The sequence below is a fragment of the Hippichthys cyanospilos genome, chromosome 3 (genome assembly GCF_059441005.1).
Source record: "Hippichthys cyanospilos isolate Australia breed blue-spotted pipefish chromosome 3, RoL_Hcya_1.0, whole genome shotgun sequence".
Lineage (NCBI taxonomy): Eukaryota > Metazoa > Chordata > Actinopteri > Syngnathiformes > Syngnathidae > Hippichthys > Hippichthys cyanospilos.
The window spans coordinates 1,391,334-1,405,671 of record NC_142371.1 but is presented as its reverse complement, the minus strand read 5'-3'; the positions used below and the strand labels follow the sequence as shown (position 1 = coordinate 1,405,671).

The 14,338-nt window shown below is 38.0% G+C and overlaps 2 protein-coding genes across 4 annotated transcripts; one reads left to right on the top strand and one right to left on the bottom strand.

Annotated features, from left to right (window-relative positions):
• Positions 1-2,365: 2,365 nt before the first annotated feature.
• On the bottom strand, positions 2,366-7,232 carry LOC148425366 (uncharacterized). Of its 3 annotated transcripts, none has more exons than XM_088409776.1 (2): positions 7,073-7,232; positions 2,366-4,697 (listed from the first exon to the last, which is right to left on the bottom strand). In XM_088409776.1, the coding sequence occupies exon 2, from the start codon at positions 4,653-4,655 to the stop codon at positions 3,402-3,404; it is 1,254 nt and encodes a 417-aa protein (XP_088265902.1). In that variant the 5' UTR covers positions 4,656-4,697; positions 7,073-7,232; the 3' UTR covers positions 2,366-3,401. The 3 variants fall into 3 exon arrangements, with proteins under 3 accessions (XP_088265902.1, XP_088265903.1, XP_088265901.1); XM_088409777.1 differs by lacking the exon at positions 7,073-7,232 and adding an exon at positions 6,359-6,474; XM_088409775.1 differs by lacking the exon at positions 7,073-7,232 and adding an exon at positions 5,430-5,716.
• Positions 7,233-7,300: 68 nt separating this feature from the next.
• LOC148425365 (meckelin-like) lies at positions 7,301-14,009 on the top strand. The gene is made up of 14 exons (XM_088409774.1): positions 7,301-7,461; positions 7,598-7,696; positions 7,801-7,899; positions 8,514-8,600; positions 10,125-10,224; positions 10,305-10,444; positions 10,533-10,676; positions 12,097-12,174; positions 12,245-12,361; positions 12,875-12,991; positions 13,071-13,178; positions 13,249-13,351; positions 13,439-13,581; positions 13,648-14,009. The coding sequence occupies exons 1-14, from the start codon at positions 7,378-7,380 to the stop codon at positions 13,726-13,728; spliced, it is 1,500 nt and encodes a 499-aa protein (XP_088265900.1). The 5' UTR covers positions 7,301-7,377; the 3' UTR covers positions 13,729-14,009.
• Positions 14,010-14,338: the final 329 nt, after the last annotated feature.

Genomic DNA, 14,338 nt, shown 5'->3' with positions numbered 1-14,338 from the left:
ACCAGGTGGCAACGGATAATTTCACTTTTACGTTTTTAAACTGAGCCCTTCGAATGAATATAACTGAAAATGTATCAATTGAAGCTTCAATGGCTTGATCACAACACATTGAATCATGACTTTAAAGAAAAGGGCGTGACCAATAAATTGTCGCAAAATCTGAGTTAATGAGACAATAAAAGTTGCTCTGCTTTGACCTATATGAGCATATCTTCTTCAATTGTCACACATTTGATGAGTCTAGTCCTGAAGACATCCCCAAACCTATTTTTTCTAGCGGAACAAGAGTTTTTCTGCAACTGAGTTTACCCAAACTACCCCACATTTGGATCTGTCATATAAAAAATCAATAAAATAAATCCAATTTGTGATCATCCCAATGCGGCACAGGCTGTTAGTGTGGTTCTGGTTCACTTGGGTTTTTCATAGGTCCCTTCCGCAATCCTTTTTTAGTGCATGTGCTTGGGACACACTTGCACTGAGTGGCCACACTTAATAATTGAAATTAAATGTAAGATAAGTACAGCAAAAGACGAATGAAAGATTTACCCAAAATTGTAATTCAGTTGGAAATAATCCTACTTACAGGTCGAACAAATTGAATATTTTAACTCCAAAGACAATACCTGAAAAGTAAATCCAACAGATATCCAGTTTATTAGTGTACAGTTTACTACCAGTTTTCCACTATAAACTACAGTTTTTCAAGTTTTGAAATCCCCCAACCCCCACCCACACCTCATATGTTGCATGAGTCATTTCACGGAATACTCTTAGGCCACAAACCCTTGCTGTTTCCTATGCAAAGTGAGTCATTTCTCGGAATACTCTTACACCACAAAGCCCTGCTGTTGTCTGTGTAGTCTGTTGTCTTCTTTTCAAACCCCAGATTATACATGTGTAAATGACTGTGAAAGTGTTAGCGTATGAGATGGTCTGCAAACCACACCCTTTTAAACAGACCATTTACCATTGAGTCTTTGGCACTCTTCATTTTTGGCATACAGTAAATTGTTGATATAATTCTGGTTATAAGTTATATAAAAGTGATCTCCATTAAAAAAATCTGAAAGAGGTGGTCAGTATACATTTTTTTTGCTGGTCTTTCATAAATTTGTTGAAAATTGATTTATGCTTTTTTTTCCTTTTGTTTATGCTAAAAAAGGAGATCATTTTAGGTGTACAAAAATCCTTTGTTTTTCACGCACACACACAGTTTTACTGAATTGAAGTGTCCATGTAAGTGGGTGTGACAAAACCAGAGAAGTCTGCACTTAAATAACTTTATGATAATGATGACTTTCCATTATTGTACAATATGAAAAGACTGTTTTCAGTCATTGGATGTATAGATGCTCCTTTAATGCAGGTCTTTGTTAGCAGAAATGTTCATTTGATTAGTGGTAATACATGTTGCCTTTTCCTGGTCATGGAAATGCATTTCAAAGACTTAAGTGGCACAGTGGCCCTGCATGATGCTTTGCCCCTGTTTAAAATAATTAAAATAATGTTTTCTGTGACTAACCCTTCACCTGTTTTGAATTAATTGGCACATTTTTGCATAGGCAACCAGATGAGTTTCCACAATTTCACTTATTGTGGTGGGAAGTCATCCTGAATCATTGTGCTATCGAGTCTTCTTTCCATTTCATCTCAGTTTATCGCGAGACTTGAATGTGGCCGGTGCTTGCGAGTCATCCATCGCGAGTCATCCGCCTTGTGGTTATGACAAAGGTCATGTCATGTGTCAGGTTCATTTGTCAGACATTTGTAAGAAACTGTACACAAAAAAGGAGACAAGGCAATCTTGTAAAAATACGTGGCGAAACATTCTGATAACGCCTAGCAAAAACATCGTTAAGAGTCACAGATGTGGGAACGCTCCGACTGGCAGGCTTGAGCGGCCTTCCTTCTGCTTGAGACAAAACGACGACAAGGCAGTTCTTTTCCCACAAACAGTGCACTCATTCTCCCAGCGTACCATAAACATACCTAACAGTACATCAGCAGTTTTATTTATTCATTATCATCATTCAGTATATATTTATTCATTCACACAGCAAAGCATTTCTTCATTGCGAGCAATGAATCTTTACAAAGAATGCAAAGAAGGCTTTTGGAACAAGTTCCAAAATAATACCATATAAGGAATTGTCTGTAGTGTGAGTGTGTGTATGAGTAAGTGGGTGTGCAAGCAATGTGTTTTTATATGATATAACATATATACATATTGTTGGAACTTCCACATTTGTTTGTAGTTTTGATTGCCGGCCCAATTGAATAATAGCATATTGTTTCCATACCTTTGTGAAAAACTCCTGCGCGTTCGGGGAAGAGCCGGGATAAACACACATGCACACATTCATCGCGTCAATCGTCAATAACACTTCGAAGATTTATTATTACCAAATTGTCTAATGCGGTTTACAAGACATTTATCTAAAACAGAGATCTCTGGATCATTCCCGTGTCATGGTGAGAATGATGCCGGTTCCTCATCTGCCGCCCTCTCTTATATTTGCCGGTCCACCGAATGGGGGTTGTCGCCGATCCATGTCATCATGTTGGGTTGTTTCCTGTCCACTGCTGCCTCCTTTCGGTTGGAGGATTCCAATCCAGACGTTTCAGCAACTGTGAAGATGCTTTTGAACATACTCAAGTACACATTAGAAACATTCTTCTTTTTACACCATTATATAGCCCTGACTTTTGTTACATTAATCTGATCTTTTAACTCCTACATTGTAAGGTACAATATTTCTGTATTTTTATTGTTCGTGCCCGTGTGTGTGCCCCGAACGTCCCATCTGTGTGTTCGAGATTGAGCATCAGACAATGCATTCTGGAGGACTTTTCCCCCACTCCTTTTATGGCGCCCGTCTCTTTTGTTACTGCCGTGAGTAAGTCCCTGACTGTCTAGTCCTCAATACGTATTATAATTTGTGCCCTATTGATACTTTGTGTCTTTGTTTTACCGATTGTATCACAAAGACAAATGATTGCATTAGGTGTTGACCTCCCGGGCTGGCTCTACAGAAAGTTGCTCTGAATTTTATTTGCCAATCAACCTATGTGAAACTACATTCCTTCAATATGTACAATTATTCCATCAGTTTTGTTTTTAATTAATGTGTTAGCGTGTTTGATAGATGTGCGTGCAAGAAAGGAGGGAGAGTGCTACTTGCGCTGGAAGGGAAAAAAAAGATTTGACCATGCGCCGTTTTAGCATGGTATTCACGACTGCACAGCGAATAGGACCAGATAGAGTTGCCTTCAGAGACCTGAGAAGCCCTTTTTAAGGATTATACAATCAAGTATCCACAAACGACTGAGTTGATGATGCCCATGTTTGCGTAGTTTGACCTTCCAAGGAATGTTAGGAATGCGTGACGATGCACAGATCATCGCGACGGATCGGAGACGCACGCAGTGGGTGTGTGTCTGTCGTTGCGGAACGGAGCGGTGCGCAGATGATGCAGTGGAATCGCCCTGTTACGGTTCGCCGTGATTGTCGGAGACTTTGTCATATTCTTGCAATGATTGTTTTTGCGTTCCTCCATCACTAGGTTCCACTGAATCTCAGTGGCTTTGCGTATTTCCACGCAAATGGGGCCCATGTACTGATTGTTGAACTGCAACGCATCATCAGCGTCTCGCTTATTGTCAAACCTGACGTAGCACACAAAGCGGTTTCCCAACGTAACGTTTGATAAAACTTCCTCAACCTTCAGCCCTTTGAAGAAAGAACTAATATCCTCCTTTGTGGTTGAAAGTGGCAATCCAAACAGCCTCACATATCCTGGCACGGATGTCTGCCGCTCTGATGTCGTACGAACCCCCAGGAGAAATGAGTTCTGCACAAAGTCTGACCTCTGTGGCTCATCAGGATTCGGCACGTACTCACCAGAAGAAAAAGTCGCGCACTCGTTGCTTATTGGTGGACTCTGATTAGTGTGTGACTTGTCAGATCTCTGTGGAAAACCCCTAGAAACATCAGGTGAACCTCTGACAGGTAACTCATCACAGGTTTGGGGGCATTCACTGATTGAGGGACTTGTTCTGGGGTCACATGGCCTGTCACACGTCTGTGAACACCCATTGACAATGGGAGGTGTTCTGGGATCACAAAGTTGATCAAAGGTCTGCACACATCTATTGGAAAGGCTATATGGATGCATTTCCCAATCACGTTGCTTGTCGAAAGTATGCAGATCTCCACTCGGCAAGGATGGTGATGAAATTTTGACAAAGGAGGCAGATGCAGTACTAGAATCATGAGGCGGTGACGTCGGGGTGAAACCAAATGGAGGCACCACAGAGCTTTCTTCATCACGTGGTAGAGTTTCACCTACAGAAAGCTTCTTCTTCTGCATGAAGTATTGTAGCTTAGATTCCAGTTCTGAAATACTGCTCAAGTATATAAGCACCTTGGAGCCTTTTAGGAGACGCCCGCTGCGGCAAACGGCACGTTGAGCCTCACTTTCAGACCTGAAGGCTATGAAGGCTTCGCGGTGCGGTCCTCCTAGGATCAAGACGCCGCAAGCGAATATCTTCAAATCCGGAAAAAAGTTCCGGATGTCCTCTGCCCTCGCTTTTGCGTCGAGTCCTTCTAACCGCGCGATGCTGGCCTTTTTACTTCTTCCGTCTGCTTCCATTTTGTCCCCCTTCGTCGTGAGCTCCAACAAGCAGGCTGTTTTCTTAAAGAAAAAAGGCAGAAACATGAGGTTAAAAGGCTCAGAAGGTGGGAAGAACTTGTTCAGAATGGATAGTCAATTTCAGGTCATAATACAGTTGTTCCTCAGTTTACAATAGAAATCCATTCCTATGGTGGCAGCATAGCCCAAATGTGCCTTGGGTGTGCTGGAGCCTGTTTTTGGGCAGTACACCATGAACTGGTTGCCCGCCAATTACAGAGCACAAAACACAGCGACAAACTATCATTCACACTCAAACACACCAGAGGGCAGTTCGGAGTGTCCAATATACCTTTCATGCATGTTTTTGGGTATGTGCGGGGAAACTGCAGTGCCTGGACAAAAACCCATGTGGGCACGGGGAACACATGCAAACTCCATAGCATGAAAATGAATCCGAATTGTAAATTTGTCAATTTTTTCTTTTTTTTCAATGTTGGTTTTGTTTTAAACTTCAGATTAAAACACTTGTTCACTTGTTCACAACACTTTTTTTTTTCTTTACATTCGAGACAGATTTGTTGTAGTGAAAGCGACCCTGTTGTGAAACGTTTCTGGCTGCAAACATGAGTTGTAGATTATTAGTTGTAGAGGAGTTGTACTGTAACTAAGTTCCTTGCTTAACTAGGACATCTTTAGGCCTTTATGTAACTGCAACTTTGATAGAATGATTGATAGCTATTCATCACTTGGTGCTATTTATTTTATTTATCATATATATTTCTGCTCTCTTACCTTAGGAGTAAAAATGAAGCCAGATGAAGGTGGGTTTGTTTTCAAACCATGAGTTGTTAACCTTTATAATGCCTTAGCTTTGATGCTTTAATGCTGCATTCGGGAAACGTGGGAATCCAAGCTTTTTCGTAACTCACACTCTTTCTCTCTCACACACACACACAAAATCATAAATATCATCCGATTTTGTTGTTTACACTAACTTTGGCTGCTTTGAGGTCGAAACTAGGGCAATTCTTGTGCCATTTATTAGCCTTCCCACGTTACCCGAATGCAGCATTTGAGTGCGAACCTTTTGCTGGGACGTCACGTCAGCGTACTTTGTACACATGAAGGCATTTGCGTCCGAGGAAAATGAAGTATTTGTATCCTTTTTTTAATGCCTGTAAAGTAAAATTGTGTCATTTCCAGAAAAATCTTCCACTTATACTACAGTACTCCCTTTTCCAGTCATCAAAAATGGATAACAATTTATTGGATTACACATTCAATAGCTAGTTTTCATTTGCTTTCTTTTTTTTTAATCTTATTTGTCCTGTCGCTTTGGAGTTTCTTCAGGATTTTAATCGTTGTTTTTATCGTTGTTTAGGAGTGATATCCAATGTTCACAGGTGGACATGGTTCTTGCTTGTTGCTACTGCTGCTGCCCGGCATGAGTGGTGAATGGTGAATTGATGGCTGTTCTTACATATCAACATCCATGCTAGGCAACAACAGCAACATCCATTTTTGTTGACCATCCCGAGGAGGAGCACACCCACAAAGATACAAGGGGAGAATCCACGCCTCCAATTTTTGAACTGAAGAATATGATAAAAAAAAAAAAGTAACATGACTACTAAAGCGTCATTGAATATGCTGCTTTGAATTAGCTGTTCTTTTCTTTGTCAAATAATGTTCACAAAATGATCATATTCGACCAGACTAACCAGCAAGGTAGCTCAATGGTCCTCCCTCAGTCATTCTAAATGAACACTATCACGGTTATATTTTCTTTAGTATTTCATTTTGATATGTAGCAAACCTTGTGACATCCTTTTTTCCACCATCTCATCATATGAACATTAAAGCCTTTAGACATAATTTGCTGATGATGTCATATAGAATTGTGTTGTTGATGATGAAACATGTGTTTTCTTTAAATATTATGTTAAAAATTAATGAGAGGTTGATATTTTAGGAAATATGTATTTACCATCTTCCTGATTTCTGCGTTTTTTTTTTTTTTTGCATATTTATCACTCACAAAGTTTTAATTTATTCAAACCATTGAACCAACATTAAAAGGATATATACAATACAGTTTCTAAATTATTATTTTATTCACTAAGGAGAAAAATACAAACCTGACCCTAAGTGAAAAAGTAATTTCCTCCTGAACCTGAGTGTGAGTTGTACCGTCTTTGGCAGCAATAACTCAAATCAAATATTTGCGATAATTGGTGTTGTCTTTAGACCACTGAAATGTGGGACCACTCTCATTTGCAGAATTGTTTGAACAATTTCGGAGGGTTTTCTACCATGAACTGCCTGTTTGAGGTCATACCACAGCATCTCAATGTAATTTGAATCAGGAATTTGACTTGGCCACACCAAATCATAATTTTGTTCATTTTGTGCCATTCATAGGTAGACTCACTCACTCAGATTATTGATCTGCTGCATGATCGAAGAGAGTTGGAAGTGGATTCCGGCGAACCACACTTTAGTTGTCCTGTTCAAAAAACTTGAAAAGTGAGGGGGGTTGATTATAAAGTCATTATGTCAATTATAAAGTGTTATGACAAACTATTTCTCTATGTGTGAAGCATCACAGTGCCATGTTGATACTGTATGATGTAATGCAACTTTAATATGCGTGCCTTTGAAGCACACTTTATACATATGCTGCTGTACTCTGCATGCACAAATGTTATGCACTAAATCGTAGACTTTGTTTCATTAACAGATGAATATACCACCGAACAAAAATATCGACTCTCTACTTGATTCTTTGAAGAATGGAGTCAAGTACAAGGCCCATATTGTCGATGTGAGTAGAAGAATTCATTTGTTTTGCATAGAGCCATAATTAAATGCTAAATAAGATCCAGCGCACAGGTTTGCCCTTGCAATGCTGCATCTAAGAATGGGACTGTTTCCCCAATCCGATGAAATGTATTTCCCAGGCGGTTATGGGTGTGTTGGCTGTTCTGGCATTGGTTTTGGCTATGGTGAAGACAGCCAGCTGGAAGAAGAGAGTCGCCGCAGCGGAAATCGATTTAAGGGTAAAGTTTGTGGAGCATCACATATGAATCAATGATTTTCCAGTTGTTAATTTTGACAATTATGCCATCATCTCTTGTCCTCATCGTTCTGTCATTTTTAATAGGTATTAGGCTCATTTATGTTGTTCTATGCTGGAGATCTGGCCAATGTTTTTTTCCTTGTCACGCTATCAGTTGGAGTCTACTGGCTTGTGCTTAACCAGGTTGGCTTCATTTTATTCATTCATTTCAGTAAATAATTGCTTTGTTGAATTTTTGAACATAATAACTACAAATATAGTTGAAAACATAGAAATGAGAATTAATTGCCAATTATTAAATGATTCAAATGATTAAATGATTAAATGACCCCAAAGACATACTTACTTACATTTTTACATTCTATTTCATCTTTTTCAATGTTTTGATGGTGCTCTGTAAATTGAGTGTCCCAAAAAGGCTGTCACTAAATGAATTAGGAATAAAGTAATCAATTAATTCAGGCAATTGAGTACTAAGGTGAATCATTACTTTATGTACTATTCAATTACTTTAGTGGGTAATTAAGTATGAGCACTACTTGATTACTTTAGTGCTAGAGTGCCTAAGGGAAACAATTACATTAGTATTTTTAGCACCTAAAGTAATTAATCACATTAGACTTTAGTACCTAAAGTAATCAATTATTTTAGTACTTTTGACACTTAAATTCATATTTTACTTTACTACTTAGGTATATGGAATACACCAGAGTCACAAAGATCCCTGAAAAGGAGAATTAACATGGAAACTGAATGGAATGCTCGTTTTTAATTTGAGTTTTTTGTATATATTTTAGACCGCAAAGAAAACATCTATAGACCGGCCAATGCCACAACAAGAAATCCACTTTGTGAAGTATATCATTGGTGCTTTTGTGCTCAAGGTGAGTTAACTGAAAAAAAAAACAAGAAAAAAAACACAGTTGTGCAAATAAGTTGATTCATGTTCTGATTAATTTGCTCTTAATTTGAATAGAAAAAATAAACTGTTTCTGTCTGGGCATTGAAAAGCATTAAATAGGTGGGATACTTTAAATGAAGGCCTCTTTCAGCTGTAACTGACAATATTTATCGAGGGGATAGTTTTGCACAAAGTACTCAGTCAGACTTCTAAGAAAACATATCCGTATTTTATTGGTTTGTTTGGCAAAAATGTTCCTTACAATAAGATGTATCACAACTTCCAAGGATGTGGGGGTTGAGAAGGATACTGACCTATTGTATAAGGAAAACATGGTATGTAAAATAAAAATAATATACCAAAGTAATCAGAGGGTATGATATGATATTGCATAGGGGGTGTCACTCCTCTGGAGGCTGCCATGTCTGTTATAGCACCTCCAGCTGTCCATAATGAAAAACAGTCTGAATCTTAAACATTATCCCTTCAAAGGGACAGTGTGTAAGATTTAGACCGCTTTTCATTAAAAATGAATACATTTAATGATTAAATTTCAAAAACTTGCGAATGAATGTGTTTTTAATGATCAACGGTATGTTTTAAATACAATCATAGGTGTAGTTATTAAATTATATTACATTGGGGGTGGCCCTTCTCCGGAGGCGGCCATGTTTGTTATGGATACGGACAATGGTAAATGCAGCACCTGCAGCACCTCCTGCTGTCTGTAATGAAAAATGGTGTAAATCTTACATACTATCGCTTTAAAGGGATACTGTGTAATTTTTCTCATGCAACTGTGGGAGCATTACGGTAAATGCAGCAACTCCTGCTGTCTTTAGCCATAACAAACTTGGCAGTCTCTGGTGGAGTGCCCCCCCCTCCCCCCCCAACCCATGTAATATAATTTAATGATAACTAGACCTACAATTATATTTAAAACATACTGTTGGTCATTAAGAACACATTTATTTGCAAGTTTTTTTTAATTGTATAATTATTTAATTTATTCATTTTTCATGAAAAACGGTCTAAATCTTATACAGTCTCACTTTAAATCAAGATGTCCCAATGGCTTTTTTTGGTGGGTTTGAGTCATCTGATTTTGATGATCTGCTGTGAGCAAATCCCTATTAAATGGCTTGGCAATGTATCAAGGACACAAAAAACCTATCCGAATGGAATTTTGGAATGTTTTATTTTTAGTTCAACAGATTTAGATGCTGGCTGTATTCTTTTCCACTGTTCCATTGTTAATGTCATAAAAATTTTGGATATGCTTCAATGTTGTGATAACAATTTCCTTTATCTTGCAATAACCGTGGATTTTCTAGCCCTTATAAACAGTAAAAAATAATAAAATTAATACCAAAAAAAAAGACATTTTCTTATTAAATGAATACCTCTCAAAACTGACACTGAGCATTGTTATTTTTGTGAAGATTTTTGATAACAGTTCTTGAGTTGCCCTTTCTTGTGCCGGATGAGTGAAATTGCAATCTTCCAGGTGGTGGAGATCCTTCACAAACTGATAGTGCAGTTGTCTGTGGATATTTTTTTCATTGACTGGGAGAGGCCTCGAGCCACAGCTCGCCGGTCGATATCAGGTATAAGCCTTGTGTATTTTTTGCTAGTACTTTTCTTTTTCATTTACCGTATACTCACCATGTCCTCTTGTTTTCATCAGCCACTGGTCAGCAGAAACGTATTCTTATACCCGTCAGCATTTGGAGGACTTATTTTGTGGCCAGTGAGTGGAACAGGATCCAGACTGTCCGCAAGATCAGACCGGCCTTTCAGATCATAGCTGTGCTCTTCTTTATTGAAGTACTTGATAATTCTCTACAATTCACACACCACACACCCCCATTTTGAATGCATGTGTTCATTCTTGCTCGTTAATAACACCATCCAGGTCTTGGGTTTCTCTAAATTCACACTCCAGGAGTCCGGGCTACCTTCCAAGATCTCAAAGGTGAAGTTACCCATACCCATATTCAGCCCAATTCTGCGCTACGGTTTGGCATCTGCACTCTGGTTCGGCATTGGGCTTGTGCAGGTTTGCAGTTTCATTTGTTTTTTTGTGAAAGCATGCAGTAGGTTTGATTGTTCACGTGAAACATAAGTAAACCTCATATACTGTATTATTAAAAATGATAAAGGCACTCTTTGAGTGAAAAAATTCTATTTTGTTCTTATTAATTTGTGTTATTTTTATTGTGTGACAGTAGAAATCATTCACACAATAATAATACTTATTTCGACATATTTTGCCATTTAATTTCTTCTCATTTCTTGACGGATTCCAGCTTCAACACATGTCAAAAATTCACGCTTTCCAGGCTGTTATTTTTTTCGTTCATGACAAAATCTTCAGATCATTCAATTGACATTGATGAGTTTCAACATTCCCACAATCTAGTGGCGTGCCATGCATTTTGACCTTGGGCCTTCAGTGATGTTATGATAACACCAAAATGACACTGGGCCTTGACAATCCACACATTTATTGCATCACCCTTAATATAGGCTAATCAAGCAACACTTAATTTCCAGATTATTTTAAATCAATCATTTTAGTATTATAGTTGCCATTGATTTAATATCTAATAATCCTTACAAAGATACAAATAAAATGTTTGCGCTCGTTAATGTGGATCCACAATTGAGTGTCTCGTTATTTGAAAATAAAATTGATCCTCCCTTCTTCATTACTCATTGCAAACGCTCTCAACTTTGGAACCGAAACGGAACTAAAAGATGTGGATAAGACGGTGTGTACTGCAAAAAAGTGGAAATAAGATATCATACAGAGAACAGACCAAGGAGAATAATTTTTCAAAATATGTATTTATGAATGTGTTTTTCTATATGTTTAGGCCTCAACCAACATTTTGCACATTTCACTGACGTCATTTTGCTTATTTCACAGTTTTTCATCCTTCAATACTTTTCAGACATTTCCAGTTTCAACACATTCCAACATATCGTGCATTCTGATTTATTTATTTTCTTAATATTAAAGTGCACATCTCATCTCTACAACAATTGTTTCCCTCAAATCTTTAAATAAAAGCAACAACATGATTTTTGTTTTTTAATAGTTCCATTTCATTTAATGTCTTAATAATATTAATAAATCCACATTGTTCAAAATGATTCTATTATATTCCAGGAGTCCGAAGCATTTAACATCATTCAACATATTTCCATACCTTTTCAGTCTGTTTTCAGCTTTCATTTGCCAATTTCTCTAGGAGTCGCTTCATCTAGTTTTTACATACTTTTGATTAAAGCCATCTACAACCCCAAATTTCACCATCCCATGAAATTACATCAGACATAAAAAGATGAAATTATAAGAAAGAATGAATATACTGAATTTATTCTGTTTATATTTATGTTTCACTTTTTGGACTGAACAACTTTTCTACAGTATTCAACCGTTACTTAAATGCAGCCCTATTTGTCCGATTCAGATCATATTCACTCTCTTTTATGAGATTTGTGTGGTGGACAAAATTCGTCAGTTTGTGGATCTCTGCTCCATCAGCAACGTGAGTTTCGATTAGTCACTTTATTTTCAAGTTTTTATCTGTTGTTGTTATAGATATTTTGTCTTTTCAGATTTCCGTGCTAATCTTACCTCAGAGGTGTTATGGCTATTACATCCATGGACGCTCTGTGCATGGTCAGGCTGACACAAACATGGAGGAACTGAGCAACAATCTGAGGAGAGAAGCCGTATGTCCACTAGTTTTATGGCTTTATAGACCAAATCCTTCGGGCTTAAAAACTTAATGGTAGCCTTTATCTAAATATTCTGATCTCCACTCCTTATAAATGCGCAAAATATGTCCATAAATGGCCTTAATATTCACTATTTTCATAAGGTTCTTAATGTGTTTGACTGGCCTGAATTTCAAGATCAAGCGCAGTCAGAAAATGATTCAATTATTAACCAGTAAAACATTTGAAAAATCTAATGGCATAAAAACACAAATTATATATTGTATTAAATTTGCTAGCTAGCAGCATTCTAGTGTTTCATTTTGGCTGGCAAGAGCAATCCGATTACTTTTCAAAGGTAGTTTAACAGACGTAAAAGTCTGCACACTTTGATGCTGACAACTTGATACATTTGTTGTTGCTGTGCCTACAGATCACTTTTTAACAAACTTTTTGTCTTAAAGATTTGCTGTCAGCTTGTCACAAATATTGACTTTGAGGCTCATGTTATGATTGTGTCTTGCGAAGGAGTCACTGTGTAGCCAAAGAGGTCTTCTTCCCAACACAGACATTCAGACTTTCCAAGTGTCCCTGACCAGACAGCTGCGCTCACAATATGACAAGATAAAGGAGTCCTTTTCAAGGGTTTGTACTCATCTCTGCTGTGGCTGTTCATTTTTTTTTTTTTTTAAGTGTAATTAACTACCAAATCGTCCATGTCCAGAGATACGGACAACCGGCGATAACCGACCCGCAATCAGGCAACCCGATGGATCAAAACATTCGGGCCTACAACACCATGAACCACTTCCTTGGAACAGTCATAGATCATGTCTGCGGCACGCTAATATAGATATTTTTGCTTTCTGTTCAATTATACTAATATTCTTTTGTCACCTCAGGCCCACCCTGACATGGATTACTATGTGAGGGACAAACTTGGATTGGAGTGTGTCATGGGGATAGAGTTCCTTGATCCTGTTGACAAGAGCATTTTTTATAATGGTATGATCATCTTGTGGTTTGAACATACAACCTATTAACGTTTGTTGATGTGTGCGTAACATGCCGGATTTCTGTTTGTCCGTGCAGATAGAGGACTCAGTTTCAGCGATCTGATTTTTTATGGAAATGAGAGCACACTGCTGGTGTTTGACACACTGTTCTTCTGCGTTGTTGACTTTGCATGTCGGAACTTTGTAATCGCAGGAGTGCTTACCTACGTCGAGCAAATGGTTAGTATTAAATGCATCTAATGCAGAAGGAGGCTACTGATGATTAAATTGATGACTTCCTAACAGATATTCCGAACAATTCGAATGCATTTTGGGAGGAAGAACGTTGCCTACAAAACTCAGTTGGATCAACGATTTCTGATGTAAATTCCAAAGAAGATCCTTCAAAATGGCAATGCTGTTGTTCATCATCGTGTTTTTACATTCAGAATTACCCTCCACTCCAATCCCCTTTATTTTAAATAGAAAAAAAGGGGGGTTCAACTTCTTAAAACTATGCATAAAACATAAGTGTATTTATTCAATGTTTTGAATTCTGTATAGCACAACTCAAGACTGATTAGATTGTACCATTGCAAATGATGTTTCTGCAATATATTTTTTTTAATTACTGTTTAAAAAAATACATGGCTGAACACCAAAACTTATCTTTGTTTTCCTCATGACTTGCTATAATCAGGAGAGGTTCTTCAGGGCAGTATGCTGTATGCAAAGCGTTTTGTTGGAAGTCCATTTCCTTCAAGTTTCTCTACTTGTCAGCCAACTGCAGAGCACATAATAAAAAAGCAGACATTCACACTCACATTCACATGGAGTCCACATGCAGGATTCTAGCGCTAACCGGTCACCCATTGTTTCATTTGAATTCCTTATTTAATGTTATTTTTTGCGAGACGGTGGCAGACGGTTAACACGCCTGCTTCACAGCTCAGAGGTCGTGAGCTTGCATGTTTGTTTTATGTCCGCAGGGAGGGAG